This window comes from Equus asinus, chromosome 12, assembly GCF_041296235.1.
Source record: "Equus asinus isolate D_3611 breed Donkey chromosome 12, EquAss-T2T_v2, whole genome shotgun sequence".
NCBI lineage: Eukaryota > Metazoa > Chordata > Mammalia > Perissodactyla > Equidae > Equus > Equus asinus.
The window spans coordinates 6,146,661-6,173,845 of NC_091801.1; the positions used below are offsets into that span (position 1 = coordinate 6,146,661).

A 27,185-nucleotide genomic window follows, 5' to 3' on the forward strand; every position below is an offset into this window, starting at 1 on the left:
ATGGGCTGTGGTGGGGTAGGTGACTTCTTGGGTCTCTCTTAGTTGTAAAGTTCAGTAATTCTATAATTCTTGAACAGAATACTTAAACTATTTTTTAGACATTTTCAACCTGAACTGTCTTCTCACAGGAAATTTTGTTGTTAATATAGTTAAGTTGTTTTTCTATGTAAAGATACTATCAAGAAAAGTTGGGTTAGTCTTAGTATTTTTATAAAATGAGACAAGAATTCAGTTATACTTGCACTAGTGTAATAGTACCTCATGAGAATCAACACGTTATTGCTAAGGTTGGTTGGATGATTTTTACCACAAAAAGTTTGGTATAAATTCAGTTATGGACAGTTTTTAAAAAGGCAATAAAGCCAAACATTTTGTATTCAGATACATGTAAACCCTTACTTAATTAAATTGGGTTTTGGAGACCTTATACAAAATTGAGTTTTCGGGGCTTCGTAGTGAAATAAGCTTAACTGAGTTTGACCAGTCTTCAATTGGAAAATTAGGTAATGGGGTAAATGTTCTCTGAAAATTCCCTTTCAGCTCTGAATTTTTCATATCTTATTGTTTTTGTTGTGCTTCTTTATGAATCTTGAAGCTGTACCATCAGAAAGAGCCAGGTTCTAACTTTCTTTTAACTCTTCAGACTTTTGGTCTTACTTCTTGCTGTCCTAGGCTTACTTTCTTGTGAAAGCTGGAGTATCTATTAAAAACTAAAATCCACCTCAAATTTGAGAATTGTACTGTAGTATTTATCTACAACAGTGGAGAGAAGTTTGTTCTGATGGCCTTAATAGTTTTATTAATTTTTTCTAATTGCTTCGCTCTTACAAGTAAATTAATTATTTGTTGAATGCTTATTCTCTGCTGTGCTAATTGCTTCCGACACAGTCTGCACAGTCCCAGAACCTGTCCTCTACTGCCGGTGAAGCAGACTGCTTCATAAACAGACAGTACTAATAATACAGGCTAATAAACCCTGTGAGAGGGATCTTTTCCAGGTGCTGTGGTGACACACTGAGAATACTGAACTAGGAGAGGATGGGGACGGGATCTAGTCAGAGAAGACTCCATGAGGAGGTAATGGATGAGCTGAGTCCTGAGGACTAAAGTTGAGAATGCCAGGTAAAGGTGGCAGGGATGGGCCAGGATAACAGCAGCCAGTGTGAGGAGAGGCCTGGAAGCCTGGAGCAGCAGGAGAGAAATGAGGATGACCGTTTCTGAATTTCGGATAAGAAACTTGATGTGGGCAGGTGCTTTATGCCAACGCCAAGATCTGGGCTTTGTTCCCCCTTGCTAGAGGAGGCATAGGTGGGTTTTAAACTGCATTTGACATAAAACATGTTTTTTGAAGTGTTCTGGATTAGAAGGAATCAGACTGAAGGTGGAGACACAGTGTGCTAAGAGTAACGGGGGAGAGGTGCCGACGGTCTAACCCGGGCCCCACGGCCGGGCCTCACCGCCTGCTGCCCCACCCGTCCCTCCTGCCCGTGGCCTCAGCTGTCATGCCTGCCTCTGCCCTTCTCCCCAGGCTTGTATTCACTGTTAATCTTTGTTGTTTTAACTGGGGAGAATTCTGAAGAGAAATATTAACTGATGTAACATTTCTATCTAAATCCCTCGGTAATAGTTTCTTGCAGTGACTTTTTGTGCATAATTTCATTTTGACAGAAGTGATATCTAGGATTTTTAGTACATTTTTTACTTAGTTTTAGGGGATTTTTTCCCATTTAAAATATAAGTTTTGAGATAAAGTGTACACTTACCTATTTAATACCTGGTCTTTTAAAGAATTATGAAATGTAAACAGATACATACCTGTAAAAGAAAGAAAGGAGCAAAATAGTAAATAGATGGTGAAAGTTCACTGGATGAAATCTTTTAAGTTTGAAAATACAGTAAAACATTTTTAAAGAAAACTTTGAAGAGAATCAAAGGAAGAGTTTAAGTTATAGGACACATTTGCTTTGATAATAAAAACGATGCTGAAGGATACCATCTGTGGTCTGCTCGTCTTCAGGCAAGTTAAGTCAGCAACTGATCCCAATTTTAAAACGGAGTTTCCCCAAACACACTGACAAGGTACTCTAGTTAATGAAAGGAATAGAAAGATACAGTCTTCCTGACCTTTTTACTCTAGACTGTTGGATCTTCTCTGAGTCAGAGAGGTTTCTCTCCTATCCTGATGTTTTTCTTGCCTAGTCATTATCGTGATGAAATGGAAGCAAAGGTATTAAAGATTGACTACAGAAGACAGTTAAGGGGACTGTGTTAAACCTATCAGTGAACAAGTAAGGAAGAAAAAAAGTAACACTTTATTTTAAAAATGGACTCGGGGCCAGCCCCGAGGCCAAGTAGTTCTCTTGCTCTGCTTGGGCAGCCCAGGGTTTCGCCCACGGTTTCACCGGTTCGGATCCTGGGCACAGACATGGCACTGCTCATCAAGCCAGGCTGAGGCGGCACATGCCACAACTAGGAGGGCCCACAACTAGAATGTACAACTATGTACTGGAGAGGTTTGGGGAGAAAAAGCAAAAAAAAAAAAAAAGATTTGGCAACAGTTGTTGGCTCCGGTGCCAATCTTAAAGAAAAAGAAATTGACTCAAATTTAATCCATAAACCATTCAATAATACAGACTGGTATTTGTGTTTTATTTGAATTCACTTGATTCATTTATGAATCATACATGGATAATATATATAGAACATCACTGAGCAGAACTGTGGCACAGATAGGCAGTCAAATATTTATCAAATCTAAGTAAAGTTCTCTAGTCAGTGATTCTAAGCAGGGGTGAGGGCTTCCTTTTCTAGGAAAATGAAAAGAGATCAGAATTTCTGAGAAAAATTGTCTTCTCGAACACTGCTGTGTACTGGAGACTTTTATGTGTCCCTCTCCTGGAGTGGGAATAAAGCATGAGAGTGTTGAGTGTCTTCCTCAACTGACTGAGTCCTGTCAAAACAGAAGAAACATAGTGAACCACAGAAAAGGTGTTTTGTAAATCAGCATTGTAAAGCCAATTTTAAATTAAATTTCATTCTTATGCTGCAAAGAGAGTAGGGCATGGAGTATAACCTTGGAACTGTATTGAAAAAAACTTAGGAAATCCATTGAATTTCATTTGAGTAGAATTCTAGTGAGCCATAGATCATAAAGATTTTCAGGGAAGGAGAATGAACCAGAATAGCCGCTCCAAAAAAAGGTGCCTGCAGCTGGGTACATTTTCAACATCACTGTTGATCTTGGGCTGCATTTATACTATAAACCAGAGGTATAAAAAGAAATTGCTGTCCCACTTTTTCTTTCCTAGCAGCAGCATTCCTATAATTAGGGTAATTTGTGAATGTAAAAATGTTACTGAAGTTGCTTTTTAGAAAAGGGAGTATTTTTCTAATAAGGAAGTTTGGTTTTCTACCCACTTAGCCTGTTTCTGATAATTGGAAAGTATAAATATAACAATACCATATTATTTAATTATTTTGAAATTTATGGCAGTTCAGAAACGGGATGGTCAGAATTTTTTCTCTTGAACTCTCTAGGGAAAATATCTAAGTAAACTAATATAATAAACATGATTGCAAGGAAAAGCTTTAACTTGTTTCAACCTAAGTACTTTTCAATTACTTTAGAAGCATCTTCTGAGGAAGAAACGAAGTATAAGTTAAAATTGTATTTCTTCATACGATAGTGACTTTTTTAGACTTGTTCAAACTAATATCTCATTGAAAGTGATAAAGTGTCTGTTCACCAATTATTTGGGTCTCCTGTACCATTATTCTGAATTATGTTTTATGTCCTGTATTTGTATGTAACATGAGTTCACAATCTCCATGTTCGCAAGATCTTAGAAAATAACTTAAAAATCTTTGTGTCTTCTATAGATTTTATGTTTGTATTTGGTTACTTGTATGAAAACACATAAACCAGCTTACTTATTTTGGTTTATCAGCAGAAACAACTTGCTTAAAATGCTGTATAGCTTCAAAATAACTTGCTTTTTGCTATCTTATGTAAACTTATTTGCACCCCAATTTTTTTTTTTTTCTTTGAAAAGCCTTGCAGTAAGAGAATTTCTTTGTCTGGATGATCCTCCAGGTCCATTTGATAGCCTAGAAGAAAGCAGGGTAAGTGCTGTATCATATATCACATGAAAAGAGGAACAAATAATAGAGTACAATAACTACATTGTTTCTTTGAATAGAACAGAAAACAGCAAAATATTATCATTTTAGACCATGGTAGTTTTGCACAGAAAGCTTTTAATGTTTGAGTCAAAGATTTCTTTCATTGAGATACATGAACCTGGTTCAGTAAAACAAAAAAAAAAAAATCCTTAATGTCATAAGGTCAGTAAAGATCTAAAATTAAATCCTATATTTTGTTCTCTTTATTTTTACTGTTAAAAAAATTACTAGATTTAAAAGTACTATTTGTACACTGAGTTTTCTTCCATCTGAGTATCAAAGTAAAGAACCTAGAGTTAAGATCAAATTTAAAACTTGTCTTCAGAGATAGAAGTCATTGTCTTGTTAGCAATTCAGCACAAGTGTGATGGTCCTCAGATTGCACTAATTGACATGTTAAAGTGGCCTATTTCTTGAAGCAGTTGACTAGATTCACGAAACATGTGGTAAGAATAGATTAGCTAGGATAGTATGCAAGTTTTTTTCCCAAATGTTTGATGGTGTTTAAATGGAACAGATTTAATTGGTAGGTTTGTAATGTCTTCAGTTACACTGAGTCAGTTCTTTGTATCAGAGTGAATGCCATAGCTTTTTAAAAACAGCTTTACTGAGGTAAAATTTTCATCCATAAAATTTGCTATTTGCTATTCCATTGTAAATGTACAATTTAATAATTTGTAGTAAATTTGTAGGGCTGTGCCACCATGACCATAATCCAGTTCTAGAAATTCTATCACCTCAAAGATTTCTACAAGCCGTTTTGCAGTCAGTCCACACTCCCAGCCCCAGACAGCTGCTGATCTGCTTTCAATCTCGACAAATTTGTCTTTTCTGATATTTCATATAGATAGAATCATATAGTGTATATATGTATGTGTGTGTATAGATAGATAAAAGTCAGTATTCAATGTACGTAATCTTTTATATATACAGTATGCCTAACATATAGTATACAGTGTTTGTGTGTATATATGTATATAAAGTGTATAAGTTTTGCATCTCATTCCTTTCACTTAGCATAATGTTTGGAGGGTCCTCTCTCAGTGTTTCATTCCTTTTTATTGTGGAGTGGCTTTTCATTGTATCCGTGTCCCACCCTTTGTTTATCCAGTCACCAGTGCCAGGGGCATTTGGATTGTTCCCCTTTTGTGCTGCTATGAATAATGTTGCTATGAACGATCTCAAAGAAGGCTTTGTGTGAAAATATGTTTTCGTTTCTCTTGGGTTGATCCCTCAGAGTGGAATGTTCGGTTATATGGCAAATTATGTTTAACTTTTTTAAGGAACTTACTGTTTTCTAAAGTGGCTATACCATTCCACATTCCTGCCAGTAATGTATGAGTATTCCAGTTCCTCCGTGCTCACAAACATTTGATATTATCTGTTGTGGATTATAGCCACTCTTGTGGGTGTGTGGTAGTATTTCATTACAGTTTTATTTGCATTTTCTCATGATTTTTTATTTTGATCACTTTTTCATGTGCTTTTTAGTCATTCATATATTTTCTTTGATGAATTGTCTATTTAAGTCTTGTTCATTTTTTTACTTGGGTGTTTGTCTTATTGAGTTGTAAGAGTTCTTTGTTTGGGATACAAGTCCTTTTTCAGATACATGATTTGCAAATAATTTCTCCTATTTGCATGCGTCTTTTCATCTTCTTAATGGTGTCATTTGAAGTACTAACGTTTTTAATTTTGATGAAGTTCATTTTGTGACTTTTTTATGGCTTATGCTTTTGGTTATATTGCAAGAACTCTGATTACACAGGGTCACAAAGATTTTCTCCTACATTATTTTCTAGAAGTTTCATAGTTTTAGCTCTTACATTTAGGTCTGAAATCTACCCTGACCTAATTTTTTTCATAAGATGTGAGTTAAGTGTCTTAAATTTCTATAGGTATCTAATTGTCTCTCTACCTTTTATGGAATTGTGTCGTCACCTTTATCAAAAGTCAGAGGAACATGAGAGGAAGGGTTTGTTTCTGGACTCTTATTCTCTTCCCTTGATCTGGTTACCTACCCTTCTGCCAGTACCACAGTCTTGTTTCCTACAGCTTTGCATGATGCATCTTTTTCCATCCTTTTGCTTTCAGTCTGTTTGTGTCTGTCAATCTAAGGTCTGTCTCTTGTACAGAGCATGTAGTTGGGTCTTGCTCTTTTATTCGGTCTGACATCTCTCCTTTTACGTCTGCCATTTTGCAGTTTGTTTTCTATCTGTCTCATCTGTTTTGGTCCTCTTCCTCTTTACTGCCTATTATTGTGTGAAATAAATATTTTTACTGTGCTATCTTGTTTCCTTTGTAGAAATGTTCATTTTTCTTAGTTATTTTTTAGTGATTGCTCTAGGTATGACTGTATGCATCTTAACTCAGTCTACTTCAGAATAATACTATAATTCAATGCAGTGAATTATAAACTTGGCTCCAGTGTGTTTCCTTTTTCTTCCTCCTCTTTTGTGTTGCTGTTGTTACATATTTACATGTATATGTATTATAAACCCAACAATATAGCGTAATAATTATTTTTTATACACTCTTTTTTAAAGAACTTAAGAGAAGTGAGAAAGCATTTTGTAGACTCTTACGTTTATCCATATATTCACTATTTCCAGGCCTCTGTTTCTTCCTGAGGATGGTGTTATCGTCTGGTATCACATCCCTTCAGCTCTAAGGTCGTCCTTTAGTAGTCCTTGTAAGGCAGGACTGCTGGCAGCAAATTCTCACTGTCTGTTTATCTGGGAGTGTCCATTTTTGAAGGATAGTGTCTTGGACAGGTTTTTTCTTTCAGCACTTTGTGTCATTCTGCTGTCTTCCAGCCTCCGTTGTTTCTGATTAAAGTTGCCTTTCACTGTATTGTTCCCACATACATGATGAGTCATCTCGCCCTTGCTGCTTTCAAGATTGTTTTCTTCGACTTCTGACAGTTTGATTATGATGTATTGAGGTGTGGATCTCTTTGTGTTTATCGTTATTTGATCACTGAGCTGCTTGGATTTGGCAAATTAATGTTCTGTCTCAGACTTGTGATTTGTTGGCCATTGTTTCTTCAAAGACTTTTCCCGTTCTTTTCCCTTGCCCTTCTCCTGGGACTCCCATGCCCTGTACGTTTGTGTACTTCATATTACACTTCATGTCTCTGAAGTGCTGTTTATTTTCCTTCGGTCACTTTTTTCTGTTTTTCAGATTGGTTAATTTCTATTGATTTATCTTCAAGCTCACTGATTCATTTTTCTGTCATCTCACATCAGCTGTTGAGCTCCTTGTTAATTTTTCATTTCAGTTATTGTGTTTTTCAACTCCAGAATTTCTATTTGCTTTTTGTTTAATCATTCTGTTTCTTACTAAGTTTCTATATTTGTTGAGTTTGTACTGTGTTACTATGGCTTTATAATCTTTGTATCTAGTAGGGCAGGAGTTGCCTTCCTTGTTCTTCTTGAAAAGTGGCTATTTGCTCTTCCATGTGTATTTTAGGATCAGCATGTGAGTTTCATGAAAAATCCTGTTGGCATTTTGTCTGGAATTATAGTACATTTATTGATTGATTTTGAAGAGCCTTGTCTTTATAGTATTGAGTCTTATCCATAGATCTTTGCTTACTTAGGTCTTTTTTATTTATTTAATTTTTTTTGGTGAGGAAGATTGTCCCTGAGCTAACATCTGTGCCAATCTTCCTCTATTTCCTATATGGGACACCACCACAGCATGGCTTGATGAGTGGTGTGTAGGTCTAAGCCCAGGATCCAAACCCACAAACCCCAGGCAGCTGAAGCAGAGCATGTGAACTTAACCACTAGGCCACTGGGCTGGCCCTTAGGTCTTTTTTAAAAGTCCTTCAGTAAAGGTTTACGTTTTTTTCCTTAAATTTCTAAGGAAAACTGTAGGGTTTATGCGTATGTTTTTTGTTTGCTTGGTTAGTTGGACTTTTTTGCTGAGGAAGATTCACCCTGAGCTAACATTTGTGCCAGTCTTCCCCTCTTATTTAGTATGTGGGCCACCAGCATATCATGGCTGCTAACAGAGCAGTGTAGGACCATGCCCAGGAACTGAGCCCAGGCCACCAAAGCAGAACGCACCAAACTTAACCACGAGGCACCAGAGCTGGCCCTATTCTTCTGCTTTTCTTACATCATAATTGGTATTTATCTTATATTCTAATTTTTTACTGTTGTAGTATTGATTTTTTGTGTATTTATTTTATGTGTCACATCCTTGGTGAAATCTCTCATTCATGTGTAGGTCCTTTTGGATTTTCTGTGTAGGTAGTCATAACCTCTGCAATATAGACAGTTAGGTCTTTTACTTTTTAATCTGTAGTTCCTTTCATTTTATTTTCCTATATGATCGTGCCAGCTAGGATCTTTGGAATGAAACAGAAGCAGTTATCGAGAGCGCGCTTTTCCTCTTCCTGACTTTAAAGGAAATGATTCTGTATTTCCTATTGGGTATGGTGTTTTCTATAGGCTTTTGGTAGTTGTGCATTGCTTCTGCTGTTTTTATTTTTGGTTAGGGAAGTTCTCTTCTCTTCCTGGTTCACTGAGAGGTGGTGTGTGTGTTATTAGTGCTTTTGCTTGCTTCTATAAGGATGATCATATGGGGTTTTCCTTTGATCTGTTGGTCTGGTAAACTACATTCATAAATTCTCAGATGAAAGAACATTATTTGTGGGATTAACTCATAAATTCACCATTTTATTAATTGCTAGATTTGGATTGTAATGATTTTATTTAGAATTTTTGCATCTGTAATTCTCCTCTCTGTTACTGTCATTGGATCTGGTGTCAGGATTATAACCAGTCTTGTAAGTTGAGGAACAATCCCTCTTTTTCTGTTCTCCAGAACCTTTTGAATGAGATGAGTATGTTTGTTCCCTAAGTGGTCATCAGAACTCGACTGTAAAACCATTTTATATAGGTTTTAAAATACATTGATGTAAGGCTGTTTTGTCATGATTTTCAAAATCTGTTAAACATATCTTTAATTATAGATCCACTTTCAATCTCACTGTTGTTTCTACCAGCCTTTTATCCTTGGATTTGGTGTACTTTATGTCTTTTCAAAGAACCATCTCTTGATTTCTTGATTTTGTTGACTAAATTCTTTTCAAATCTCTGTGAATTTCTTCCTTCTGCTTAGGTTTAGTCTATTCTTTTTTTGACTTCTTGAGTTGGATACTTTTTCAGTTGTTTCTGATGCATTCATTTAAACTATAAATTTCTTTTTGAATTACATGCTAACCGTATATCACAAGTCTTAAGTAGTATTTTCATTATCATTCATGTTTTGTAATGTTCTTTTTAATACTTCTTTGCTCCATAAATTTTTGAATTCTCTTAAATTTTTTACACTTCTGTAAATTTTTCCTTCCATTATTGACTTTTTTCATCTGTCTGCATTTTCATCACTGTGCTCTCTGTGACACTGTTATTGTTGAGACAGTGCTGTGTAATCTTTGCAGTCCGCAGGTATGTGATAGATGTTCTAAACTTTCCGTGTGTATTTGAAAAGAATATATTTCCTGATTGTTATGCTCAGGGTTAAATATATACCTGTCAGATCAAGCTTATTAATTGTATTATTTAAATTTTTTAAATATTTACTGTTTTCTTTCCCTGTTTAATCTGTTAATTACCGAAAGTAGTATATTGAACGTACTCATTATAGTTGTGGATTTATTAAATTTCTCCTTGCAATTATGTAGTTGAAATATTCCTAGTGAATTGTTACTTTTATTATTAGATAGTGGCTCTTTTTGTGCCTAATAGTGTTTTTCACTTTGAAGTGCATTCAGTCTGATTTTAATAAAACTACACCGTTTGTGCGGGAGAAGGAGCAGATTTGCCTGCTGCCTGATAGGTCTTTTTCTACCTTTATGTTTTAAGTGTGTTTCTTGTAAGCATCATAGAGGTAGATTTTCATTTTTTGATGCAATTGGAGAAATGTTTTTGAACTGGTGAGTTTATTCTGGTGTGTATAGTAATTGCCAGTATATTGGTATTTATTTCTGCCATTTTATTTTGTCCTTTTTATTTACCCTGCTTTTTTTCCCTTTCCTCCTTTTTACATATTTGCAGTTTTCTTTCTTCTCTTTTTTCCTCCATTCTTGGTTTGTAAGTTCTGTGTTCACTGTCTTTTGGTCGTCATATCTTATTGTCCTCACGTGTTTTAGCACCAAGTTGTCCAGCCCTCCCAAAGTTAGCCGTTATCATGCTTTACAGAGTCAGTGCTTCTGACTTAGGTGCGTGTTCGCCGCTTCCTTTCCTCACTGTGCCGAATTCATCTCGCTCTTTCCACGGGGTTCCAGTTCACTTCCTGAAGTGCCTCATTTAATGGATCTTTTAGTGAATGTGTGTTGATGATGTTGGGTCTTTGATGTCTGAAATTTTTTTAATCTTGCTCTCATTCTGGAAGTGTGATTTGACTGGATCTGGAATTCCACCTCGGGAGTCGTTTTTCTCTCTGCCTTGGGCGTGGACTGCCGCTGGGAGCTGTTCGCAGTTGTCCCTGTAGAGTAAGCTGCTTTTTCTCCCTGGTGGTTTAGAGAGCGTCTCTTTGGTTTTGCCATTTGCAGTTTCACTCTCTTATATCTGGGTGGTCTTTATTTTTTATCTCCCTTGGGATGCATTATTCTTCCCAAATCTGAAAACGCTAGTATTTAATCAGTTCTGAAAATTCTCTGCTATTTTCTCACTGAGTGTTGCTTCTCCTCCTTGTCTCTGTTCTCTCCTTTTAGAATTCTGTTTATAAATATGCATGTTATTTTCCTTTTCCATCTATCTTAACCTTTCCTTCATAATATCCATCTCCATCTCTTTGTGCTTCATTCTGGGTAATTTTCTTAGTTCTGGCTTCCAATTTACCATATTGTCTTCAGTCAGACTTATTCCATGTGATCCTTCCTTTAAGATTTTAATGTTATTGACTGTTTTTCATGTGTTGACATTCTGTTTGGTTTGTCTCAGTATACCCAATGTTTCTTAATAGTTGCTTTTAAAGAAATAGTTTTTTAAAAAAAAGTTGAATTTTAAAAATGACTATATTTGCAAGTCATTATACATGTTCAGATTTTACAGTCTCTTCCTAGTAATGTTATCTGAAGTTGATGGGATTCTGATCCTTCTGTGTATTGGTTCCCTTCACTCTCTGAGTGTTGGATAATTTCCTAGTAATAAATTCCTTGTCATTTTGAATTGTAAATTCACTTTGATTAGAACTTGGTCTGCAGGAACTCTGTACAGCTAAGGCAAGGGTACGTCCTTCCGTAGAAGTTTGTGTTTGCTTCTGCAGATATACCTCAAGCATTTTTTATGCTAGTTTCTCAGCTGGGTGTTTCTGGCTAATTGTGATAGTATCAATTCAAAGCCTAAATCCACGTGAGGCATTGGCCAAGGGTGTAGGCTCTTCAGGGAAGACTCCACCTCTCCCACCTCAAGGCCAGAGTGAGACAGACTGTCTTTCGTGCTGTATCCCTGTGTTGATAAGTGACTTTATTAATGGCTTAGCTCTTTAGGACCCTTGCTTCATTCCTGAGTGTCTCATTTCTTGTCACTGGCTCCCAAAATATGCCTGACTCCTCATCTCTTGTCCCATCCTGGTGCTCAGCGTTACCAAACGGCAGCCTCTCCTCTCGTCGTCCTCTCCCACTCCCCAATGCTGCCGAGTCCGTGCAGGCTGACGGCACCTGTTTTGATTTCCATTTATTTTGCCCCCTGAGATTTGCCTTTGTTTCTTCCCCTCACAGCTATTCAAAAGTTTCGGTTTTAGCTAGATATTTTGTAGCTGGAGGCTTTAGTTTATCTAGTCAACCATATTGTTATCAATGGAAGTGATCTGTGGTTTATTTACTTTGTTTTTCTCTATGCTCTTAGGTTCTATTTGTGCGATAGTTAAAAACTCTTCATTTTTTCGTAATATTGTGAATATACCCAAATTTTTTAATTTGGGAATGTTTATAATGTTTGTCTTATGTGGTTAGGTGAAAAACCAAGCCACAGAATGATAGGTGTTATATACTCCCATCTATATAAAAATAAATATTTGAGAAACTGAAAAATAGTTCAGTTCGGTTGGAACATGGGTGTGTGGAGGCTCAGAGGAGGGGAAGGGTAAATAGAGCAAGCTGTGAGTTTAGGGTGAAAGGCATATGTCACATGATAAGATCCCTCATTTGCCAAGTAAGATCTTCGGCCTTATCCTTTAGGCGGTATTGAATCATAGGTAACATGATCAGATCTATTTTTAAGAAAACCAGCTTGGATTGGAAGAGTGCCAAAGTAAACATAGGTAAGCCAGTTAGTTTCCTGGTGTTGTAGTTTGTTAAGAACCAAAAACAGGAGAAATGAGTATAGAGAATAAAGTGAGAAAACACAAGAGATGTTGATGAGGCAGTGGGGGAGGAGGGCAATGGAAGAGTGGGAAGACTGGGTTACCCTTGGGCGGTAGAAATCAGGCAGAGGAAGGACGTGAGATGCCTGCCTGCCTGGTGGCGTGGATGAGTAGGCAGTAGAGCAGGTTTTCTTTTGCGAATGCGCTTTGACTTGCCTTTGGTACATCCAGTTGAAGAGGACCAGTGGGCATGTGAATGATGTCTGTTCTCAGGAAAGGTCTGGGCTGGAGATCAACAACAACAGCAACAAAACAACAGGAGTCGATAGCATATAGTATACATAATAGCTGAAGCGACAGCAGTAAGTGTGATTGCCCAGGGGTGGCGTATGGAGCAAGAGAGTATATAACGGAGGACAAAACTCTGATGAATGCCCATGTGCAAAGAACAAGTAAAGGCTCAGAAGCAACTGTCAAAGTTAGGAGGAGAGCCAGGAAGTTTTACAGAGGCCAATGAAAGAGGATTCCATTAAATTTTTTTTTTTAAATTTTAAGTCAATTGTGACATACTGTGAAGTGGTGAAAAACAATACTCTTGATTTGACAATTAGAAGGTCATTGTTAGCCTTTGCTTGAGCCTAATTATAGAGAAAAAAAGAGTAGAACTCTGAAGATTTTCGAAATGAATGGGAAGCTAAATTTGGCTTAAAAAAAGACCTTTTTTCGTGGAAAACTTTTCCATTTTGAAAGGAAGGAGATGAGTTAGTAGCTAGAGAGACTCATGATCAGGAGAGTGATAGAGATGATTTTGGTTTTGTATGGAGACACTGTCGAGGTTTAAGGGCCAAAAGAGGAGAGAGGGTTGAAAATTGGAGCGAGCGTGTAAGTGATGGAGCAAGCTTCCACAGGAGACGGGGCTTACTTGAAGAGTCACGTGTCCTTGAGGGCAAGAACAGGCTGCAAGTGTAGTTAGGATTCTGGGGATCAGCGATTTTTTTCTGGTGTAAGAATCGGGATCATCTTCCAGGCTTGGGATCAGCAGTGGTAACATACTGTAGGGGATTTGCTCAGGGTGAAGGCTTGAAATAGTCACAGAGGAGAGCTAACTAGGAACAGGGAAAAGAAGCCATCAGTAACCTGGAAAGCCTTGTCACGGGAGGCGACCCAGAGTTTCTCATGGCATCGTTCTTCATGGTAGTATGATTTTGTCTGTGTCTCTGTTTTAATCTTTATAACCAGGACGCCAAACACTGCTGAAATAAAGGATAGAATGTCGGTTTTGAGTAATTACAGTGAAAGGAGAAGCACAGAGAAAGCGATGCCGAGGTGCTGTCGAGGAAGTAGTTGCTACAGCAGTGTCTCTGCTGGGCTGATACACGGAATCAGGAGCCACAGTTCTTTTTAAATGTAATTACCTAGGACTGGGCAAAAATAAACTAAGGAGAATAGAAACTGAAACAGTGGCTATTCGTCATTTTTTCCCACACTAGAGAGATATCACATATTTGCTTCAGGCCCCCTGACTTTCTACATAATAATTCTCTAGAAAAGGGATTTGCAGTTCCAAGTCCCCCTGGTAGATGGGGCACAGAGAGCTGAGACAGCGGAGAGCTAAGAAGACGCAGGGGAGGGCAGCGGGTGCGGGCTGCGAACAGAGGATTTGATTATCCGTGTTCTTTCACTCCAGTAATGCTCTTGAGAGACATGCTGCATAAGGAAGTAATTAGAGTCTGTTTCCATGTGTGTTTGTGTGTTTGTTTTTAAGGCTTTCTGTGAAACTTTAGAAGAGACGAACTACCGTTTTCAGAAGGAACTGCTTGAAAAGCAGAAGGAGGTGGAGTCCCTGAAGACACTGCTCAGTGAGCAGCAGCTTCGCATAGACGCTCTGGAGAGCAGAATCCGGTGAGTTGGGACGCCTGCGTTTTCAGCTCCCAATAGGCTGGGCTGGATGCCCTTTGTATTTTCATATGACTTAGGATATTTCTGATTCCGAAAGTCGTAGACTCTCGGAGTGCTTCCTCGTAGATTGGGGAAGTTGTCTTTTGATTATTTGTTTAGGAGGCTGAGCATTTGAAGGAGGGGAAACATCAGGAAAATAAGCCTCTGGCCGTTCAACAAACTAAGCAATATTCGCTTTAACCTACGTAAATGATATCTTTGTTTCTAGGCCTTCATGCCAGCTTTTCACATAGGAAAGTTCTACTTTGCCTTCTCATCAGCATTTTTGAATTGATGCTAAAATCATTTTAAATTAATTATAACCAGTTTTTCTGTTGACTCAGAGTCAGCAGTGCGTTAGTCATATGACTAATTAAGCCTTACCAGCGGAAGACTACTAAGGCTGCGTGCCTTCTCAACAATGTATGTACGCCTATTTTATTCAAGAAGATACTGAACAAGAAAATAACTTGTCGCTGTGATTTCCTTTTAGAACACTGTCTTTAGAACCTGAAGGATCACTGCATGGGGCAGGACTGGAAGGTGGACCGAGCCTGACGGCGGAGTCGCCTGCACTCGCGGCTGATGGAGACGTCTTGGATGAAGAATCTGGGTACACAGTGTTTAGTTCATTAGCCTCATCGTCTGAATAATCGTCGGGAGATTGCCGTAATGCTACTCTGTGGAGTATTTTTTATGAACTCAGTGTTATTGTGTCATGAATCTGCTGAGCAGACAGAGAAAGACTATAGATCTTCTAGGCTGTGCCTAAAAACAAGCCTTTGGCATCCAGGCTCTAAGTTTTCTTAGAACCTGCTTTGAAGCTGTGTCTGAAGTAACTGGGCTGTGACTCAGTTCATTAGTTTTGTAAATCTTGACAAATTACTTTAACCTCCCTCGATGTGTCTCTTTTTCCATTTAGAGGGTAGGACATTGTAATAGCAACCACCTTGCCTACCTAATAGGAATGATTAAAAAATAGTATATTTGAAAGCACGTAGGATTTTTATTACATGTAAATCCAAGGTAATTACTAATACTTCAGTGATGCTAGTTAAGCTAGAATCATGAGAACAAATTTTATGTTGGTAAAGGTGATTACAACCTAGATTTTCATTGATGCCTGGTAATTGAGAGAGCTGAATTAAAAATATATCTCCAGGGATCAGCCCCGTGGGCGAGTGGTTAATTTCGAGTGCTCACCTTCAGCGCCACAGGGTTTTGCTGGTTCAGATCCTGGGCACCGACATGCCACCATTCAGTGGGCCACGCTGAGGTGGCGTCCCACATGCCACAACTAAAAGGACCCACAACTAGAAGGTACAACTATGTATTGGGGAGAAAAAGGAAAAAAAAAAAGATTGACAACAGCTGTAACTCGGGTGCCGATCTTTAAAACAAAATCTCCCAAGGGGTTATCTGACAAAAGCAACTGAAAAGTACTCAACTTCTAATTGAATATGCGAACCTTTTTTACATAAGGTCAAAGAGTTTTAAAGGTGTAGTGAAGTGAAGTAGCGGGCATCCACTCTCCTCACTGAGTGTTTCTTCTTTTGCAGAGCTGATGATAAGCCATGCTTAAATTGTGGTGAACCTGAGAATTCCGTATCTGAGATAGAAGTAGCAGAAGTGGCGTATACTGCTGAGGAAGACTAACACCACAAGCAGTTCTTCATTCTTACGTTTCAGCAGGTTTAGAACAGAGTGGCAAGTATTTAAGAAGGAAAAAAGACTGAGGCATTTACAGAAAACAGCAAGAATGTACGTGTGTAAAGTTTACAGAAAGAAAAGTTTTGTTTTTAAGTTATTGGGATAGGAAATCAATTCACTGCTGCTTTAGATTGTCTTTTATCCAACCTTTGTGTTCAATACACTAAACAAGAAGTCTAGGTAGAGTGCTGTTATCAAGGCCACATTCTTAAATACTGTGTGGAAATTATTCTGGTGTTCTGCCCATGTATTGCTCCAAACTAACGTGTGCGTGCATGCATCTGTGTGTGTGTGTATTTTTAAATCACCAGGTATGTTAGTCAAATGAAAATTAATTGCATGTTGCTACCTGATCGATGTGTACTTCTTTGTGTCTCTGACAGGATATATTTTCATTCATGGTTTAAATCAGTGGTAAAGATGAATTCAGTTTTAAATATTGACGTATTTACCAACTCTAAATAAAAATTGCTTTTTTTGGAATGTTACTGCTATTTAAAAGAAGATAACTTTCTAGTACCAAAGGAAAACTATTTGAAAGAGCTGTAATAACATAGCTAAAGTGATAAAATAGCCTTGATTTTGAAAGATAAGTCATTAATATCAAAATGTGATGTGTCCCAGTTTATTGTAATATGGTATACTTATTTTCCACACAGCCTTTATCTGAAATCTCTACCTGTAGAATTAGTGAGTTTGCCTCTTTCAGAACACTACCTCTTTTTGCTAATCAAAGCATACTGTTTCGAAAGTATATTATAGATTCTAAGCAAATAGGGAGTTATGCAAAAAAATAAATAAAAAGCCATATATACTACAAAGTTCATAACTATATTGACTCCTGTCATTGCATTTTTATTTCTGAATATGTTGCTATAATGTATTATGGCTGATTTTCTTTTAAATGTATATTTAGCCAAGTGATGCACTTTATGATAATGAAACTCTTGTGCCAAGTTTAATTGGTGAATCTCTTCAGCACGTGGAGTCAGGGTGAAGAATTACGTAGTGCCGTTACTATTTCACTTTTTACAAAAGTCTCCTAGGGTCTGTAAGTCAGCTTTATGAAAAAAATGTTGATTGTTTATTTCGTTGCATTTAGTTGTTGAAAGTGCCTTGTTTCATTTTTATGGTGTGAAGTTACTCGTTTATTTTGTTGCTGCTGTTTTGCATATTGTTGTTAATAAGCATTGTAATCTTGCTGGCATTTTGAACTGCGTATGCTTTCTAAAAACTGAGGGAAACTTACTGGGGAAATAGAATAACAACCTCCAGTTCTTTTTTTCTCTCCTATCTCAGAGTTCATTGTTCTCATGATGTACATATTAAGATGTGGTTGTATAAAATTCTACTGACGTAGATTAACAGATCCGATAGTTGTTGTTAACCTTTCATCTAAAAAGGAGACTGCTTTTTACCAAAGTACCAAAAATGTTAAAGTCTTCATCAGAATGCACAAGTCTGCTCTGTCTCAGAACCTTTTCCCCAAAGTGTATTAGAAATGTGTTTATCCTGGGAGATAGAAAGAATATAATAAATTCGCGTACTTGTTCATTTCAGAATATTATCCTAGGCTTCAAAAAGGTTCAAAAGGAACAATCATTTAAATTAATCAGTACCATTTTTAATCTAATTAAACAAGATGATCTTTCCTAACCTCCAGATATTCTGTGTGCTACATGTGCGTTTTAAAGTGAACCATACACTTGCAAAACCTGGCCTTTCAGAAGACTATATTAAAAGCTTTGGATGGGTGAAGAAAAACTCTTGTTAATTAGATAAACCACTATTATTTATATTTAGAATTTACTTTTTTATTTTTATAATGCATTTTATTCCCAGTATTATATTCATTTAATAAATTATTTTTTCAGTACAGTAGTAGCTGTGTCGTTCAGATGTTGAATACCATTTTTCCCCCTCCAATTGCTGTTTCCCTATCCCTTACGATTGTTGTAATTTAATTATAGTTAACTGCTGCATTTCACAGATGTGGAATGAGTCTGTGACTTTCTCTTTAAGGTTACACTTCGTGTTACTGATTATAAGTCTTTGTGAATAGGTGCAATGCACTTCAAATGTAATCAATAAAAAAATAGAACATAACTGAAACAGAAAACACTTTGTGGATAATCTTTTAAAACTTAAGTTCACGTGTAGATAATACAACCATAAAACACAGCATTTTAAAATGTCTTGTATCTGGCTGCTGTACTGAGGTCGGCGGTTAAGGCACATTGCTTCAGAAGACCACGTTCCTCGGGTAAGTCGTCTGCGTAGGCTCCAGCTGTTGGTGATGTTAGAAGGGAGCAGTGGCCTTGGGTCTAAGAATAATTTGTCTGGTTTTGAAGTGGATTTTGTTTGCTTGTGTTTCAGTACACGTGTCCTGCAGGCTGACGACTGCTCTATCTCATGAGGTGGGTGCCCTTCGTGAGGACTCACAGGAGAAAATTCTGTTAGGCCTTGGTTCCATGAGCCTGTGTGTCTCCTAAACAATTGCTTTGTTGTTTTCTTAAGGACTCTATTACTGTCTCTCTTGCTTTGTTTTTTGGGCAGCTCTAAGCCAAACTGTAGTTCACCTGTAGCTACTATATAGAACTTCATGAGTTAGGTTTTTGTGTAGTAAACAGGACTTTATTTTTCTATCTTATTTTCTCAACACCAATTTTCTTCCCTATTTAACTTCTTCATGAGAACATGTGTATTTTTTTCTGATAAAGTCTCAGATTTGAGTGATATCTTAGACTACATTAGGTAAGAACTTTTCATAGCCTGTACTAACAATTTCTGCACCATTAAATGATGCCAATAATCACACAATTAAATCATCCTTCCCTTTAAAAGATGCCTTTAAGTAAGATCAGTGAATGTGGAAGGCAAACTTAGAAGTGCTAGTTAGTGCCAAGCTGTGGGTAGGTTCTCGGCCAGAGCACAGTATTGATAAACTCAGATTATGTTTTAACCATGGCCTCTGGTTAGAACAGACACCACTTGTCGTTTCATGTTCATCATTGGCAGCAAAGTAGAGCAGCGTCACTGTCTCCACACAAAGCAAACATCGATATAAAACAGTACAGCTGTGTACTCAGACGGTGAAAGGTAGTGTTTTATTGTAATAGACAGGTGAGAATAGGTATAGGCTTTAAATACCCTAATGGACTCTTCGCACCTGGCAAATTGTAATCACAGAGGTGTCAGTGTCGGTCAGATGGCGGCTGAAGCCCTTGGCTGAAGCGTGAGATGTCAAGCCCGCCCTGGGGGATTAGGCCCGGAACTGGAGGACTCTCTCTAGAGTTAGTTGACCTGCCCGTCCAGTCTTCGCCTCCCTGGATAGCAAACGCCAGTCACTGACTGACCCAGCAGATATTTGCGTTCCTCCTCTGCCACCCCAAAATAGGAATTGGAGAAACAGAATACTTTTCTCAGCTCCCTTTGCAGCTGGGTCTGAGCCTGTGACACAGTTGTGGCCGGTGGGACAAATGGAATTCTGCTGGTAGCTTCCTGGAAACCTTGTTTTCCAGTAAGAAGGAAAGTATGCTGCTGATACAGTGTCTCCCCTCCCCTTGTTCTGATCTCAGGAGATGTCCAGAGGTGCTGGGGGAGCCATCCTGCAAACAGGAGGAGTGACAAGATGAGGGAAGAGGAAGAGAACCACAGAGACGCTACCCTCTTGTTGAACCACTATAAATTGTAGGTTTCCGTTAGTTGTACCAAGATAAAAGCTATCTTAAATTTGGATTATAGATTATAAGCTTAAGTGTAGGGGGGAGGTTTTTCTTCCTGTGATGATATTGTGTATTTTGTTAGCAAAGAAAAAATTAAAGAAAAAAAATTTTTTTCTTGAAAGCTAAAGGGGAGAGAAGCATCTATTAGACATATCAAAGGTCACTTACTTTCCAGGATCCTTTGGGCAAACCAAAGATGAAAGAGAAAACAGTCTTATTGTACATTCGCGTCAGCTCGGGCTGCTGTGACAAAGTACTACAGACTGGGTGGCTTAACCAGCAGAAGTTTATTTTCTCTCAGTTCTGGAGGCTGGGAAGTCCCAGATCAGGGTGCCAGCAGAGTTGGTGTCTGGTGGGCCGTCTGGGTTGCAGACGGCTGCTTTCTTGCAGTGCGCTCACGTGGCCTTTCCTCTGCATGTGTGCGCAAGCAAGCGCTCTGGTGTCTCATAGGAGCGTTAGTTCCCTGCTGGACCAGAGCCCCACCCTTCGTGACCTCATTTTACCTTAATGACTTCCTTAGAGGCCCCATTTCTAAATACAGCCACACTGGGAGTTAAGGCTTCAAAATATGAATTTTGGGGGGACACACACATTCAGTCCATAACAGCATAGGATGGATGTAAGTAACATCATTAAATGTTTACAAAGATATTTCTCAGTTTAAAAGATTAAAGTAGATAGCCTGTTCTTTCATTTGGTCATTCAACAAACATTGAGCATCTGCTGTGTTGGCACCGGGTTATAAAAATTACTGAGAAGCACATGGTCCCTTCAAGGAATTCAGAGTGATACGCCTTCCAAGTAGGCTGATGTGTACTTTGTGCGGCATTGTGGTAAATGGGGTAATAGCGGTATTCACTGTCAATTATGGGGACGAGAGGAGCAGAAAGGAGGGCAAAGATTAGCAAGAAGTAGAAGTCTGATGCTTTAGCTGCTTCTTAAAAGTGGAATAGAGGGGCACAGCTAGCAGAAGAGTCAGCTTCAGCCCATGCAAGTGACAAGTACCATGATTGTCCCTACTGCTTATGCCTTCATCTCGCGTCAGTTCAAGCTCCACGATGCAGCAGAAGCCCATTGACCTCATGTGATAGGTCAAAAAGGGACACACAAACCACGATAGACACCTTAAACGTTGCATGTTAACTCAATGCACATAAGAGTATATTCATTCGCCAGTGTTCTAACAGAGGTTCAGGCCCCTCTTTGGTCTGGTTTCACGAATGAGAGTTCCTGGTTCTCTCTTGCTAAGCTGTACCCCTAATGCATTTCTGATTCCTAGTTTTCGTTTCTGTAAAGAGAAGATATGAGACACGTATGAAGGAATCTGTGACAGTTTTTACTATTTTTTTTAATCCTGTACTGCTATCTTGCCTATACTTTTACCATGTCTTTCTTTCCAAATCATCTGACCTAGTTTTCCCTAGAAATGATCATTTGTTCTCATGTTTCACTGTTTCATCTACTACTAATAAACTTGAGGTGTACACAAATTTGGAAATAAAACTGATGCCTGGTAGTCACACAGCTCCTGGGAGGGAACAGGCGTGTGCAGGTGTCTTAAGAAGGAGCCAGCTCGCCATGAGCATCCAGGGTGTCAGCACATCTTACGGAGAAGATGGAGAACCTTGGCCAGTCAATCAAGTGTGTATTCTGAGGTTGGGGAGCGAGGGGCTGGCTTACCTTATACCTTGAATCTATCCTTTCTCTTTGCTGACTGCTCTCCCAAGTGCCAGCCCACATGGCCACCTTTCTGTTCCTGGAGTCTAAGGTCTTCTGCCTCCTAACCTTGTCATACCCCGTGTCCAGAAAGCTATTTCCAGAATCCTAACAGGCTGGCTCTTCTCAAGTCTTAGGTTAAATGTTACCTCTTCAAGCAGCCTAAAAATAGTCTTCAAAACAGTCACCTTCATCTCAAATTTCTTATTTACTTTCTTACTGTCTGTTTCACCTGCCCAGCTCCCCACTGCTTCCCCCAAAGGGCAGGGCTTTCTCTCTTTTCCTCTTGTCCCTGCCCCCCTCCCAGCTGGGAGCACATAGTAAGTGCTCAAAAATATGTATTGAATGATTAAGATTAAAAAGGACTGAATTAGGGAAATATTAGAGAAAATAGAGGTGTTTAGAAAGAAAATGTAACTCTTGGGGATTGACACACTCTGGGTAGATTGTTGCCCTGCTAAGGAAGAGACTGACAGAGGAGGATCTAGGGAGTCTGAGGGTAGACTGAGTTTGGGATATGCTGGATCTGAAATACTGTAGGCAATCCAAGTGGAGCTCCCCAGCAGGCAATTGGATATGATCATCCAGAATTCCGGGGAGAGGCCTGCCCTACAGAACTCAGATTAATTAGGAGGCATTACCCTTCCTGTTCTTCCTGTCCCCGCCCATAGTACCATGGTCTATAGCCTATTAGGGACTATGTTAGTAGTACTAAAATGAAGAAGACCAGAAATGTGTGACTCCACGTGTACCATGGTGACAAGTGTCATGGAAGTACTCCTGCTGGGCCCAGGTGTCTCATTGAGTTAATTTGTTTTTCATTCTATAAGTAATTTGTTATCATAGAAGATCATGTTTTCCTTCCTTCACAGGAGATACGATAATAGCGCAATATCATGAAGTTTTGTTTTGCTTATCCTAATAATATTTAGTATTTAAAGCAAAGTTAAAGAAAAAGAAGAAATTCAAGCAGACAATGAAATGAAAATGTTTGATCTCACTAATAAAGTAATACAATTGCAGCTCTAAGAAGACGATGAAGAAATGAAGTCTGCGTTGCTGGTAGGAGCGTGAATTGCTTTAAGAATAGTATTTCTAGACCTGTTTTGGCAACGTATAGCAAAACCATTAAAAATATTCATGGCCTTCAACTCAGCAACTGCACTTCTAGGAGCTTAAACAAAGGAAATGGATGTAGTGTGTAAAGATTTAGGTCAAAGGATATGCATGACATTTGTCACAAATACTTCAGTTTTCAGTATTAAGGGGATTTGTTAAATATTTTGTACCCAGTGACGTTGCAGAAGAATATTTAAAGATATTCATGACATATTGCTAGTTGAAAGAAGATTACAAAACAGTATGATCTCACTTTTAAAAGAAAAAAGGTATACATTTATGCATTTGTGTACAGAAAGAATAAATATAGTAAAATAATAGCCGTGGTTATCTGCTTGATGGAATTATGAAGGGATTTTATTTTCTTTTTTTCATGAATCTGTATTCTCTCAGTTTCCGATAATAAGCATTTATTACTTTGTAATTTTTTAAAATTATTTTTAAACTAATAATAAGATGCATATTACCCCACCATCTGCTATCTGTTTACTTAGGGCAAGTTCCTCAACCTGTCTGTCTCCTGTAAAAGGAAAGTAATGCCACCCAAACTACAGGACTGTTGTGGCCTAATGGAGTGTGACACCGCTCAGCCCAGTCTATCACACAGTAGGCACTCGTAAATGATGGAATCTGACGTCCAACCTCCTGCACGGAACCATCATCATGGGCTGTTCAGGAGTCCATCTGTAAACCTAAAATATGATGGAAATCCCTTATTGAACTTATATTGATGGATGTACTCATGTTCATTTTCTAACCATGTTATTCCATCATTTACCCCATATTTTAAATGGTGAAGGCTTGCATCAGCTCTGCCTGGCTTACAAATGGTTTTTTCCCAAGCACATTTCCAAGTGATGCATTCGATAAATGGTGGTTTATCAAACTACACTTAAAATGCCTTTTTAATCTATAAGATAATGGAAATTTGTATATTGTTTGCAGTGGGACAAAATGGTTTTGAACTGGTAATTAAACAAGAATAAAATAGCAACAGGTATTTATCTGGACACACGGGGCTTGAGAGAAGCAGTTTAACTAGAGCCGAAGGGGAAGGGAGACTTTTGTAAAGAATCTAACGGGAGATTGCAAAACGAGCCAGGCCAAGCACGAAGAGATGGTACAGGTTATGTCTGCTAAAAAGTGACGCCTCTGACCACCTCACTAAATTGGCCAAGAAACAGTGCAAAAGATTTATGCCACAAGGACACAAGTGAGCGAGGAGATGCTCCCCGAGTCCCGGTCCCTCTGGCCTTCTGTGCCTCCATTAGGCTGGAGCAGGGCTGTATCAGCCCTGAGCGCCTCCCTACTGCCATACAAAGGAATTCCTTGCCGAGCCACAATTACCTGACAGTTTCATTTTAAGCGTCTTCTTGCACGCAGTGGGGCAAGTCAGGGCGTGCTGCTCAAGGGCTGATGAGAACATGGCTAGCACTGGATTTCTTTCTGTTTGGCATTAGTCTATCCATCACTAGTCTAACTTCACCCTTATTAATCAAAATAAGGGCTGTATTTTTGCTTAAATGGAATAAAGATTTTCCTGTGGTGACTGGGCACGAATTAGAAGGCAGGGGAAGAAGTGAGAGTTTGCGTACAGTTGAATTAATTAAAGAATGCATAGTGAAAGAAGAGAAAGTTACCACAGCATGTGGGCTGAGGTGCCGAAAAGGACAGAAAGACGACCAGAGGAATATGGCGGACAAAGCTGGGCCAGACAGAGGCAGGCGGGCTCTCAGTCTGGGAGGCTGATCCTTCGGTACGTGGCAGACCTCTGTTCTCCACATACTTGGTCAACGGCTTATTCAGCGGGTCTCGGAGAAATTGGTTTTATAATATGGGAGCAACTTGATGTTCAAAATAAGGCCTTTACTGTATGTGCTGGGGACATAGATACATTTAGAAATACCTTTCATTTTTTTAGCTAAACGATACATCGGTTACTCGCTAAGTGTTGATGTATATGTATATATGAAATATATATGGATATATATTTACAACGCCTTGCTCAAAGTATTTTTTAAAAGCTGTTGGGTTTACTTTTCTGAGCATTTCAGATCTACAAAATGTTTGCTAATTTTCTCCAGTTTTTGGAGCTCCAGAACCTTCCAAGCCCACTCTGCTTGCATCTCAATCCAATTCTAGTTAAGGATATACTTTAAAATTGAACAGACCTAGGGGCTGGCCCCGTGGCCGAGTGGTTAAGTTCGCGCGCTCCGCTGCAGGCGGCCCAGTGTTTCGTCAGTTCGAATCCTGGGCGCGGACATGGCACTGCTCGTCAGACCACGCTGGGGCGCCGTCCCACATGCCACAACTAGAAGAACCCACAACGAAGAATACACAACTATGTACCGGGGGGCTTTGGGCAGAAAAAGGAAAAAATAAAATCTTAAAAAAAAAAAAAAAAAAATTGAACAGACCTAAGTCTGGGTTTTGGCTCTGTTTCTTACCAAGTGGGGCAAATCACTTTGCATCTCTGAGCCTCAGTGCTCACTTAACGTGGAGATGATAATAGTGCTCACCAGTTCGGTTTGCTGAAAGGCATCCCTGTGAAAGGATGTGGAAAGCGCTCCGCAGCGGGCCTGGCATCTCCCGCAGTCTGGAAATAGCACCATAGCCCCAGGTAGGCAGGGGTGTTGTGCAGGTGCTGAGTGAGGCAGCATGCAGTTTTCTCTGCACACACACAGATGTGTGCTGCTCAGGCCTTCCGCCTCACCCAGTGCCTTCCAAGCTGTGTTATAAGAGAGAACAATTCAGCCACAGTGTGCAGACTTGAGAAGAGAGCTACCTGCAATACTGAACTATCCGTACTCCGACCGTCTGTAGTCTTACTCCGTCACAGTGGAATCTCTGAATAGATATTTTCATGGAAATATATTGTTAATGACCCAAGTTGACAATAAATTGGCCTCACCTTTTCACCCGCATCTATCACCCTTCTCATGCACTCGCCATGCCCTTGTCAGTTCACTGAATGTTCTAAATGCTTCCCCACCTCAAAACACCCAAACATAACATTTTCTCTCCATTTTCTTTCAGTAGAAGAATAAAGCCAAAACTTAGGGAAATCTCAACTTCGTGCTTCTGCAGTCTTTCCGCTAAGTCTTATTTCATGAGTGATGCTTACAAATTTTATAAACACCAAAAGTTAAAATGAAACTTCCAGTGTAAATACTTGAAACAAATAGGCATATTATGTAAGGACACCAAGCAATAGATAAATTAAGGAAGTTGATCTATCCGTGGTCAGATATCAGATTCCCTTAAAGTTATTCTTGAAAGGTTTTTTCTTTTATCTCAGCCTCACCTTTCAAATATGTTGGAGGAATAATATTTATTTAGTGTGCTGTCAAGGCAGAAAAAGCTGATATGGAAGTCACTTCCCAAATTTATTTTCAAGGTACAAAATGGTCACCGTGACTAAGCATACAATGTGCCTTGTGCCTTGGTTGCTTCTTCCCTCAATTACACAGGGAGTTTTAAACTTAAAAATGTTTGAAAATAAACAGTATTTGAGTAACTTTATTCCTCTCCTTTTTCTCAAGCTTTTGCTGAAGTGGAAGGGGACACACTCTAAGAAAATTGCATTTTGAGTTAGGGAAATAAGAATTTCCTTTCACCGGCATACCTGTGCATGCTGGGATTCCTGTCCATGTCCATGGAGGGTCTGCGAAGATGACAACAAAAAAACAGGCTATGCTGGCCTTGGATTCTATCTCCAGAAAGGTCTCAGAAACATTTTAGGTATTGCTCTCAGTTACCCAACACTTTGTAATCTGTGTACGTTCAGGCATTTTATCAGCAAGCATTGGCCGCTGCGCGGTGGGCTGTGTGCTTGACGTGCTGCCGCGAACGAGACCCTTTGTGACCCTGCTGCTTCTCCCACCCCCACCGTGAACCCCAACTCCAGACACGCGATTTCCCAGCTCTACCTGTGATACTCCCACTGGGGAGCCTGGGCTGTTAGCCCCATGGCCCCTGGTCCATTCCCCTGGTAGAACAATGACCTCTGTGGGTCGTAATGTTTGAGTCCATGCACCACATTAGACTCTGAACAGCCTTCAGTGCTCAGCACAGCACAGCGCCGGCACCTACACGGCAGGAGCGCCAGAGATCCTTGGTGCATGTGAACGGACTGTGCCCAGTCTTGGAATGAACATCTAAAAATAGGATATTTGGAAGTCTTAACGCCCAGACAATACTTTTTAAACTTCTCGCTAATAATGTGGACCTAGGGGCTCAATTATAACTAGCAGTACTTTGGAAAGTAGCACATCCAAACTGACCCTCGGGCACAAATCCCCTTCAGAACAAACCTGCCACTCCCACAGAAGCAGCTGCGATCTGGAGAGCTCTCCTGCAGGGCTTGTAGGGCAGCAGTTTACAGACAGACTCTACCTTACTAGATTCGAATCAAAGAACGTTTATGCCTGAAGGAGCCTGTCAAGTCTTCCGCTCCAAACCCGCTTCTGACAG

At 39.1% G+C, this 27,185-nt stretch overlaps 1 protein-coding gene across 4 annotated transcripts in view; it reads left to right on the plus strand.

Annotated features, from left to right (window-relative positions):
- The window catches only part of SNX16 (sorting nexin 16), a 37,679-nt gene extending 19,408 nt beyond the window's left edge, over nucleotides 1–18,271 (plus strand). For all 4 annotated transcript variants that reach the window (XM_014827069.3, XM_014827070.3, XM_070480996.1 and 1 more), the window contains 4 exons: nucleotides 4,053–4,122; nucleotides 14,270–14,406; nucleotides 14,936–15,055; nucleotides 16,002–18,271. In XM_014827069.3, the coding sequence (XP_014682555.2) occupies nucleotides 4,053–4,122; nucleotides 14,270–14,406; nucleotides 14,936–15,055; nucleotides 16,002–16,098 (424 nt within the window). In that variant the 3' untranslated portion in view covers nucleotides 16,099–18,271. The remainder of the gene's footprint in view (nucleotides 1–4,052; nucleotides 4,123–14,269; nucleotides 14,407–14,935; nucleotides 15,056–16,001) is intronic.
- Nucleotides 18,272–27,185: the final 8,914 nt, after the last annotated feature.